This window comes from Meleagris gallopavo, chromosome 1 (assembly GCF_000146605.3).
Source record: "Meleagris gallopavo isolate NT-WF06-2002-E0010 breed Aviagen turkey brand Nicholas breeding stock chromosome 1, Turkey_5.1, whole genome shotgun sequence".
In the NCBI taxonomy this organism is placed as follows: Eukaryota; Metazoa; Chordata; class Aves; order Galliformes; family Phasianidae; genus Meleagris; species Meleagris gallopavo.
In genome coordinates, this window is record NC_015011.2 from 94,103,758 (window position 1) to 94,115,630 (window position 11,873).

Consider the following 11,873-nt stretch of genomic DNA (forward strand, 5'->3'; position numbering starts at 1 on the left):
AAAAAACAAACAAAAAAAAAGCCTGGATGAAATCAATTTAATGTGCTGCAGCTGTTAGACTTGGAGAAAGTGGCAAGTCAAGAGTTTTCTCTAGGAACAACTCATTCACTGGCTAATTGCCATCAACTATTCTTGATTGAGGGAAAAGGCCCTAGATCAGGTGCCTGAGAGTTAGTTAGTCTTATAAGCCTGCAAGTAAGTTTAGGTAGCTCCTTAACAAATATGTGTTGTGCCATTTTTCTTTGAAGTTTTGAGGTGTTTTTTTTCTTTTTGCTTTGCCAATGGTAACTGTAGGTAACTTGTTAGAAGTATTAGAACAGAAAACAAAACAAGACCTTCTGCTAATGCCTAAATCTGTGGTTCACCTGTCTTCTGAGTGATGTACACTCTTATCACCCTCATCTGAAGTAGACAGTATACTTAGAAAAGGACCCAGTACCAACAAAGCTATTGATCAAAAGTAAGTAGAATAATTAAGCTAGATTTTTATCTCTCTTTGAGATGTAACGTACATTGACTGTTACAGTGATCTACTGAATTACAAGCTGTACAGAAAAGATGGAGACAGGTTCTTCACCACCTTGCAAAATATAAGAAATAAGTCAATGTGTAAAGTTAAAAAGAAAACATAAAACAGTGATTCTCAGTGTGGTAAGGACTAGATTGTGAAATTCCTCTACAAGAAAATGTGAATGCCAAAATTCATTCACGTGACTAAGCCTGTAGAAAAGAAAGCCACTCAAACTGCCATATACAGTAAAATTATGTACCCTCTGGAAATAACCTAACTTCAATAGATAACTCCTAATCTCTCTTCCAACCTTTATTTTCTTTATCTTGTTCGTTTTCTTGGTCTTACAGGCACCAGCAGAGTGCGATTCTGTGTGACATGGACTGTGGTCTGCCTCAATATAGCTGTTTTTAGGTGCATCAAGCAATTGTGTTGTTCTTTCTGGATAGAAGACTTTCAGTTCCTGTTAAGGTGTAAGCGAGGATAAAGGAGTATGAGGGACTGAGTTGGTTTCTTTGTCATTTTAGTCTACTCAAAATAATATTAAAAAAACTTGTTTCTTAGTAGGGAGATATAATTTGGTTACAGAGTGCTACAAAACATGTAACTATAGAATTGAAATAAATATAACTAAACCTGCAAACACTTTATTCTGCTACTGAAAGATTTTCATGTTAATTAGGGCTGCAGAACTTTAGATAACTGTCTCCAGAAACACTGCACAGATCTTGATGACTTCAGATAAGCAATCTTTCTGATGCCAAATAGTAATGCCTTCATTACTGTACTTCACGGACCCTAAAGATACAGGAAAAAGCTCATCACTGAAGTTTTAACATCACCCAGTTTTAACAACTGCTGAAAGAATAAAGTATGCACTTCACTCAGAAGGGACACAAGTCTTGGTCTTCAACCAAAATACAATCACTAACACTTTATACCTAACTTTGCAGTACAGTCTCTCCTTCAATGCCTAGGAGTAGAAACTCCTTTTCAAGAAGGAAATGCAAACTTAGTCAAAATCTATACTTAATGTTGAGCCAAAGGCCCACAGACAACTTCTGAAAATGCTCAATAAATGTTATGCTTCTTTATTGCTTGGGTGAAAGGTAAACTTATGTTTAAGAATGGGGCTATTAAAAAAAAAAGTTGTGTAATTTGGATAGCAGGTCAGTCAAAAGCTTTGGACCTTACCTGCTGTCTTTGTGACAGTAAGCTTGGATTTTAACACTTTAAAAGGCAAGAAAAGGAGAGATACTGAGAAAGAAAACAGAGCTGGCACTGCATCAGTGGTTTTTGCTTTTGTAGCTGTCGATCCCAAAGAGCTCCCCAAACACCCCAAAACCAAAAGTAGCAATGGTATCAGAAATCTTACAGGTGCTGAAAAGTCAGGGGCAAGTTAACTGATCTAACAATGCAAAGAAAGCCCACCAAGAGAAGGATGTTTAGGACTAACTTCTAGAGGAAAGAACCACTGTGGAATAAAAAAAACTTTTATTAGATTTTTACAAAATAACTTGTTTAAAAAAAAATCATTTCAGAGAGATAGGCAATATATAAACTTAAACATTCATATCCACTGCCTCACAAATTAATATCATGTCCCTTACTTTCCCTAGTTGTTATCAACATCCATGTTAAAAAAAAAAAAAACATATGAAGATTCACCTATGCTTTTTTTCTCTGCTGATTTCAAACGTAAAGCAGATGGTGTGACAACAGTAGTTTCACAGAAGTTAATGTTTCCTCCTGCACTTTCTCTAGCAGCAAAGTGTTTTTAAGAAACTTGTACCTCAAAGTTTTTCTGTTTTCAATCTTAAGAGGTATTTTACTTTCTTCTTTGTAACAACAGTGCTTTTGTTGTTTCTGTTTGCTGAACAGCCCCACTATACCAGCACAACCAGGCAAATAATATACAGCAGAGTAAGGGCCTGAGGAACTTTATGCTATCTGGAAAGCTGTGACTGGGAACTGCATTCTCAGACTTAGTCATCTACGAAAAATGTCAAGTTTTTATTTCATTAGTCAAACGTATTCCACCTAAAGCCAGAATCATGCTGATACAGCTAAGAGACCATAGAAAAAAAAAAACCTTAATGGAAACAGAATACTTTTATTGTAGTGTTTTGACAAGTAATTATCATGTATCATTCAAAATTGTCCTCATAACTGAGAATTAGATTTAGCTTATCATCAGTGTACTCAATTGTATCTTAGTAAACTCAACTATGCACAGTTATCTCCCATTAAGAAATACTGTAAAATATATATACAAATGTTTCAGGCAAATGTCCTTTTTGCAGATGCAGAAGTAGCATTTCTGAAAAGATGCATCTCTAAACATCACTGAGCATAATCAGAGCTCTTGCCATAAAGTTTTGTGAAAACTATCCTTCTTATGGTTTACCCTCCTTTCAAAGACTCATCCTAGAAAAAAAAAAATCAAGAGTACTAGATTTATATACATAAAGGCACAGAAATACTGTTAGGTTACAGTACAATAGAGTTCAATCAGTGCCTTTCATGCATTGAAGTTCACTAACATCTAAATCCCTTTCCAGTAGAATTAACTGCACGACTGTATCCTCCTTTGATAAAAAGAATAATCAGCTATTTAGTCAACTAAAAGTTATTGCAGAAACTTGAAAGAAGTGCATAAACTGCTTTTTCTTTCTGCCTAAATTGCTGGACTTTCAAGGCTATTTCTCATCAAAACAAAATAATTTCAGCTAAGAGTAAAGGTGAAGTTTCCTTTCTGCCAAGATGACAGATTAATAATTCTTCTATAGGAATAGATTTATAAAAATGATATATATTATACAGGTGCTATCCTAGGAGATAACACCACCAGCTACAGAACTGCCAATTCTAAGGACAGAAAAGGAACTGAGAAGAAAACTTTGAATTCAACAGAGAATGAATTCAGACTGTGTATAAATTTATCATTAGAGCTACATCCCTATTCAGTCCACTGCTCAAGACAATGGCATGCAACGAACACAGCAAGTGTAATTCTCCCATCAGTTGATTCAAAGTGGTCTCCTCCCTCCAGAGTATCAGTTTGAAGATGTCATTTCTGCAGCTTCAGAGTTTTCATAGGCATCAGTTGCATTGAAAAAGTATTTGCACTTTTTACATTTGTCTGCAGCTGAATAATTAGAAGACAGACTATTGCCATCAAGTTAATCAACTCCCAAAGCTTTGAGCTGCCGTTCAATCTCTTCATCTGATATGGTAGCAGCTTTTGATGTTGATGCAGATGGCAAACCTCTGGCAGCAGATGGAGCTTTGGCCATCTAGGAAGAGACAGAAACTTTCTTTAATCAAATGAATACAATTTATGAGAACCTGACTACTAGAACAGGACTTTAAAATAAAGGATGTTAGAAAAAAATACCTGGGGCGGGTGGGTGGAAATCAACAAAAGGGAAGAAATATGTGAAATAATTCAAAATACCCATACCTTTCCAGAGATTTCAATTCCTATCTCATCAAGCACTTGGTTAACAATATCCTGGCTTTCCTCCTCTTCATCAGAAGCATCAAAAATATCATCTAAAGTATCATTAACTTAGAAGAAAAAAAAAACACCACATTACATTATGCAAAGAGACTACAAAAATCTACTGCTGTTTTTCTACCCTCCAAAAATACCACTGAATAAGATACCAGGAAAAAGCAACAGTATATTAGAGATGGTTTTCTTATTTCTGCCTTGCAAAGCCTGCAAATGTGGGGAGGTATAACATGATACAATTATGACTGCTTTTGCAAAAATGTTTGGTTTCAGTGAAATAGCTCAGTTGCTCTATTACTACTCCACTATGTTTTAAGATATTTTTTTTTCAAAAACACCATCTACAGTTCCCTAAAAATCCCTTCCCTCTTCCAAGTAAGTTGCAGAATTGTTACCTAATTTTGGCATTGCAACAATACAATTCTGGGAAAGTGAAGTGTTGATATCCTGCTCAACAATGTTCTTTTGAGTTCATGCTATGGTATTAGGACCAATACAGTGACAAGGATTAGCATGGCAAAGAAAATGTGCTAGCAACACTGAGAAGTTCTGTAGTCTAGTTGGTAAAGGACAAAAACAATCAGAAACAAAAACTTGCTTTATCCATCACCCTCCAAAAGGAAGTTTGTGGCTTAAAATCAGTATAGGCTGATAAAATACATCTCATAACAGCATGTACAGTTAAATTTGAATTGCTAACAGTCCAAAACAAAAATCATATACAGAATGATCAACTACAGGTAAAACAGTTTTCCAATGACCTCCTATAGGTTATGCCAACAAAGCCTTGTAGTGGTCTCGAACCCCTTCCCCTTCCAGGATGTTCCTATTGGAAGTATGATGAGCATTTCACATGAAGAAGGAATGGATTTATGTGCTACTGAAGTAGTGCTACTAAAAAGCCTAAGGCAGCCTCTCTGCTCAGACATTCATTGTTTTGTTTGCTTTTCACTTGCTATCACTCTCTTTGTTTGGAGAAATGAAACCTCAAACATCTGTATTTCTACACTGGTTTAAACTCTTGCAGAGAACTATGGGATGCAGCTAGCTATTTTCCCTAAATGCAGAACTTACTCATTTCTTCAGTCATTTCCATCTTCATATTTTCCTTCTGGAAATTCTGCATAGTTTGTAGTGTCTTTTGTGGATCCATTTTCTTATTAACTGCTTGCATTGTCTAATAATATGGGGGGAAAAGTCACCATTATCATACAGTTAGACAGTAATAAAGGCCAATATATGCATTAAGAAGGAATAAAACTTCTCTAATAAAATAAACAATTTAGTCAAAATTTCGCATGTTTTGGTTCTTTTACATGCCAGGAGAACTGCAGATATATAGATCAATAGTACAGTCTGCACCTAGTAAGAAATACTGCTTTCTACTAACCTAATAGATAAACTTTTTTAAATGTATATGCCTTTCTTGCACCTTTACACTTCGAAAAATCTGCCTGATCTGAATGAAAAGAAAGGGAAAACATTTTCTTCCTTGCAGGCCATACAATTTTAGAGGTAAATGGCTGTAGGTTTTTTATTTGGTTGAAGAACACTTATTTCAACCACCACTAGAGGACAGAACTAAATTGCAATCATTTCCTTATGATACAATTTCATGGAAAAATGATTTTTTTTTTTTCTGAAAAGCAAATACGTAAGTGCTCACATTAGCTTACAGTGAAACTCTTGTACTGAGTACAGATCAACTGTTTTACCAGAAGTACACAGCTGTTTTTGCTTATATATGCTTCTACATCTCTCATGGGATGCCTAAACTCAAATATAGGTGTGAGCAATATAAGTGAAAAAGTATATCCAAGAAGGTAACAGTTGGCTTGATAGCATCCCTTTAATTATCCAGTACAGCCACTACTAGCTCCATAGAAGCACTGCTTCTTTCACTTCTGATTTTGCTTGCAGTGACTACAGAAAGTCTCAAGCTGGAAGGGATCTGTAAGGATCATCAAGTCCAACCTCTGACTCCACACAGGATCACCCCCAAAAATCAGACCATATGACTCAGAGCGTTGTCCAGACGCTTCTTGGATTCTGGCAAACTCGGTGCCACAACCACCATCCTGGGGAGCCCGTTCCAGTGCCTGATCACCATCTCAATAATGATAAAACAGTATGCTTCAGATATTACCTGACTTTCAAAGGTGGTGTTCCTATTCTTATTATTTTAATTGAAGAATTTGTTCTGGACTTGTAGGGTGTTAGTTCTTTAGAATTCTTCTACTCACAGATGAATATAAAAAATATTTGTACTACATTGATTTATGTATCTTTAGCAAGTAGAGGTCAGACCCATGATTAAAAAACAAGTGACTACTCACTGGACTTTATAAAAAATTAGTGCCACACAAGGCTAAAAAGCATTTTGAGGATATTTTGGAAGTTTTGCATTCATGTATTTGTTATGCCTCTTGAAGCAACTGATTGCATATATTTTTCCACTGATGTAATAATTAATTAAAAAGCAAGATCAATTTGTTCCCATGCAAGACTGTTATAGGAATACATTCAGTAAACTGTTCAGCCTGATTGGTGGTGTAGTCGGACACACCACTCTTTGTGAGTTAGTCCTGCAAAATAAAGTTTGCTGCAGAACTACAACTTTATCACTGGATGAGTTCGTTTCTGCCAACATACTCCTCTAAATATTTTTTCACAGCAATAATTACTTTCTGCATTAGCTGCAAGGCACATAACTGGATTTATCTCAGACTGACAGAAGTACTATTATCTGCAATTATGCGTGCATCTTCTGTTTTCTACATTTCAAGCTGAACAATCCTGCTGCCAAAAGCAAGTTCCTTATTTATCAGTTCAAGGAAATGGGAAAAAGTTCATAAGATTAAGGTAACTGAGATTTTTCAGAGTCTTTTATGACCTAAGATTTGTGAGAAAACTTAATGCAATACTGGTTCCTTAGAGCATGGAGAGTGAAAATGACAGGGAATCCCAGATTAAATTTCCTTAGAAATGTATCATCTCAAGTAATAACCTACCTCACACAAGCTATAAAGCTGTTGTTATACACTGCCTTGATTTCCAAATGAAGCATTCCCCACCTTTTCCCCACTAAAAACTGCTTGTGACATGACATACAAGCAAGAAATTACAATTGCATGGTTGCCTGTCGCTTTTCTGGTTGTGGTGGTGGTTTATTTTTGTCCACTGGAAAAGCCCTTCCACTGGTCTTAAAGTTGAATTTTATCATGCAAACATTTAACAGATGTCTGGACCAAGAAGATACTCCTAGTTAGGCTTTAACTGGCAGGACTACCTGGACAAAGAATTCATAATACAAATCAAGTTATATTCCCCTACTGTATCCTCAGCACAGCTCATGGTAGTAAGCACTACGCTCGATTCCTTTAGTTACCCTATGCAAAATAACTCCACGTTTACATTAAAACGCAGCATATGCTTGTAACACCTTACTTTTGCTGTAGTTGACATAGCTCCAGCCATCTTCATCTGAGAGTTCATGACTTTTGTTTGAGTTGACATAGAAGTGACTTTAGAGCTAACAGCATACGTTCGATTCTTCTGTTTCCGCAGTTGTACGAGCTGTTTTGCCAGCACTTTGCAGGCTTCCTTATTACCAGTCTTAGCCATTTTCTTTATCTCCAATTCCTATTTAAAAACAAACAAACAAACAACAAAAACAAACATTCAAATAATATAATAAAGTCTCAAGTTCAGGAATTTTTAGTGTTAACTATTCCTACTGCTTTTCTTTTTTCCAGGATTTTTTAAGTTATATCAACAGTTAACTGATTTTTTACTGAGGTTATTCAAGGTTATTTCATAGAATAAATACAAAGCTGTCATGCTTTGTATTTAAAACCCAAACTGAATCATGTAGTATGGTGGCACGGTTCCCCAAAAGGTTTCACTTCAACTTTTACATAACGTCACATTAATTTCTATGTGAATATTCAATTCTATGTCTGGGTATGGAGTAACACTTCAAAAAAAAAAAAGTGAAGAAATAATTATGTCCAGCCAATTATTAGTGCCATGACTAATCTTTTTTGATTTCTTGCATTTACTAGCACTCCTGCTGCACTGCTCATGGAAGAGGCCATAGGCTCTGCTAGTTTTTCAGCTCAGAGATAATCTGATAAATTTTTGGGGAATAAGTAAATAAATATAGGAAACAAAGGCTCTATTTGACCACATCACTTACCTGAACTTACCACATAACAAAAGCACTGTAATTTGTCTACAGCAACATGCACTTAATGTAGACACTACTGGCTAACAAGAAACAAACTTATTTATCAGCTCAGAGAACCTGCAGGTATAGAAATATCAGGGAAAAGTTTGGCACAAATAATTCTGTTAGCAGGGATTTTTTTCAAATTATGCCTTTTGATTTGTGTTTTTGTTAATACAGACTTTCCAAACAACTTTCTACTTCAGCCTTAAGAAGATCTTGCCATAATAACTTAGTTCTTCTTACGAGGCCAGTTGTGCATTTTGACTTCTGCCATTAAGCAAAAGCAGCTTTAAGACCAGCACTGTAATTCTTCATCAAAATATACCTTCTACAGGAATACAAATACTTCACTGTATGTACACTAGTAGTCCAGAAAAATGTACTAATAAGAAGATATGTTGCCCTGAAAAAGTAAACACTGGTTACTACAATATGAAAACAGTCATGTTTAAAGGCAAATATAAACTGTCTCATTGCATTAGCTTTACAACTAGGAAGGACCATGGTTAAGTTTACTATAGAGATGACACTAGCACATGGACTTCCCTGAAAACCTGTGTTATAAATACTATTTTCAACTCAAAATGCAGGTCAGCAAGTAAGGAACATAAGACTATTCAAATATTAGAGGCCAGAAATAAATGCAAAGATATCTTCTTCCTATACAGATGTTAGGTAGTAGGAGGACGTTTTTCACTCAGAGGGTGGTGAAGCACTGGAACATGTTGCCCAAGGAGGTTGTGGATGCCCCATTCCTGGAGGCATTCAAGGCCAGGCTGGATGTGGCTCTGGGCAGCCTGGTCTGGTGGCTGGTGACCCTGCACATAGCAGGGGGTTGAAAACTAAATGATCATTGTGGTTCTTTTCAACCCAGGCCATTCTATGATTCTATGATAAGTAGCTCACAGAGACCACAAAAACAAAATTCCATAGTAGGCCCAGAATTTTGTTTTTTTCCATACCTCAAATATTGCAAATGATTAAAGTGATTAGTTTAGACTGAATTCTTTAATAGCAAACAGCTGCAAATAAAGATTCTCTCAATGAGAGTACTAAGTAGCATTTATTACTTGACTTTTTTGAAAGATAAACCAAAATCAATCACTGCTACATCACTACAAATAATCCAGATAATAAATCAATATATAATATTGATAATATATATATGATTTCATTCTTAACTTAGCAGAATTGGATAGCAAGCTGCAATACGGTATTGGCTTTTTTTCAGTGGTTTGGGGCTAGCTTATCCAACTCAGTTAGGTTCTTCTAAAAAAAATAAAATCAAATTAATATAGTCATATTGGGTTCCTGAACTGAAATAGAACTGTCTGCATAGTATCAGGGATTCCCTTTCAGAGGAAAGAACATAATAAAATGTTCTGAGATTGACTGATAGATAAATCGGATCTGACTCTTAAAAAGCAGTGTTTGTTCTCCATTAATTGTCTTAACTGAAAAACATTTTAACTTTTTTTGAAGACATAATTAATTTCATTTTTATCTCCCCAAATATCAAAAAAATTTCTGATAGAATTTAATGTCACAAATAATTATGAAAATTAAGGTATTTCTAGAATCAGAATATTTCCTACTGAAAAAGCCTTATCAGTGAGTCATCTATTACAACCTACCTGTTGTAAAGCTTCAAGAAACAACCTGTGACCTCATTTTAGCTCTCAAGGCCTGCTGTCATGAAACACCACCTCAGCAGCTACTGAAACATTGCCTGGATTTACATAGCTTTTCCCAGTCAGAGCATGTCTTCATGCATCAAACCACACCATCTGTCACATCCATTTATCTAATTATGCTGCCACACAGCTGCAGCATCCATTCATTGAATACAAGATAGCTCCCACACATGAAGTTTTAAAGAAGTTTTAATTTAGGCAAATATTTTTAACATTATTGGCTAGTTTTATGAAACTTCTAGCTGAACAAGAAGAATAATGCTAGAGGAGTTATTCATAATACCTACAGTCATAAAAACTGTCAGCATAAACACCTTTCAGTCTTTCCATTATTATACCATTGATTGAAAGCCTAGTATGAAAAAAAATCACATTCTGAAGCATAGAGGATGCTAAAAATGGAGAGAAAAAATTTGAATGTAGTGATTAAATCCAAATGTATTGTTTCTTTCTCTACCTGATTTCTTTCTCTTTCTGATTGAGCATCAGAATCACTTCTAAATTGTTTTCCAACAAAATTTTAATAACTGAAAAATCAAAAAGGAGAAGCCAATTTTTTCAGCGTTCAACTGTTACCCATTGAGTACTATCTTTAGCACTTTACAAGTTGTTACGTTAGGCAGCTGTTTGTTTTTAAAATGAAATTCTCTGCTCTACTTACCAGCTGTTTTTCCTGTTTTTCAAGTGCTGCTCTATCTCTGGTTATAGTCCTCTGTGTACCTCTTAGCTCTCGGTTTTGCTCCTTTATTATATCTGGAAAGAAAATATTTACAGTTAGGAAAACTTTTCAGTAGTACATAAACATCTTGTCTGACAAGCACTCTGCACGCGTGCTGTATGTTGGACAGCTTTTTGTTCAAAACAAAGTCAGCTACCAGAACTATGAGCATCATCTCAAATACATGAAATACAGACAAAATACAATTTGATGTACACAGTGTAACTATAGCATAGTTTCAACAGCATAGGCCATATAACTTAGCGTAACCTTTGCACCACAGCAAGATCCTTAATCACCCAGTAAGGATGAGATACAAACACTTTTCTGCAAGTTTCAGCTGTAACACAGGATTAACACATTCAATGTTGACAAAATCTGAGCTCACAAGTCAGACCTGCAACAGGGAAGTCAGCTGAAGAAACCTAATACAGATGATTCCAGAGAAGTTATGGAGTTCTCAGGTCCACGAAAGCAGTGAAGATGCTTTTAAATGCAAGTCCAGGATCCTGCTTCTGACCTTATTCTGGCTCAATAGAGATGATTATTTTCCTCCATAAATATATCACATCTCTACAACTCAACTACAAGTCAGACCAAGAAGCAAGAATTCTCACACTCTTCCCAAAAGTTAATAAGTGTCTAAGAGTATTTCAGTACAAAAGTGGAGGACTTTATAGCATAGAGTTTTCTGACAACTGATGAAGTAAGCAGATGCTTGAACACTATCACATGAAATGTAACATCCTCCACAGATGTTTTGTCCATTCTGCTTACTAACTGGTAATATCCATTTACGAAAAGCAAGAATTTCTTACAATATGGGCATCAGTCATGCCAATTGCAGTGAACTTTTGTTAGAATTTACAGCAGGTGCATAGGTGTGATTCACCTGGGCAAAGGTAAGAGGCCTGCATCTGACTCAGAATCCTCTGACCTTTATAAAGGAAATTAACTGGTGCTTTTAGGAGGAGATTCATCTACTTCTAATGAATATATCTACTACTAGATAAACTTTGCATGGAAATTTAAAAGGAGCACACTGTCACTTAAATTTTGTGTCTAATCCACGGAAAGAAATAGGGTTCTGCTATTGTACTGAAAAATGTTTAGGCATGAGAAAAATCAGTGTAAACGGATAGTTACAAACAGAAATAAAGCCATAAAGGATATAAAAGATCAATTGCTGATATACAGTCACT

The 11,873-nt window shown here is 35.6% G+C and overlaps 1 protein-coding gene across 1 annotated transcript; it reads right to left on the reverse strand.

The window, feature by feature from the left end:
- Positions 1 to 1,990: 1,990 nt before the first annotated feature.
- CHMP2B (charged multivesicular body protein 2B) lies at positions 1,991 to 10,740 on the reverse strand (the record flags this gene model as incomplete). Its single annotated transcript, XM_010722144.2, has 5 exons — positions 1,991 to 3,807; positions 3,975 to 4,081; positions 5,103 to 5,205; positions 7,476 to 7,670; positions 10,615 to 10,740. Coding segments are annotated over 5 exons (645 nt in total), but the record flags the coding sequence as incomplete, so codon positions are not given.
- Between the last annotated feature and the right edge of the window lie 1,133 nt (positions 10,741 to 11,873).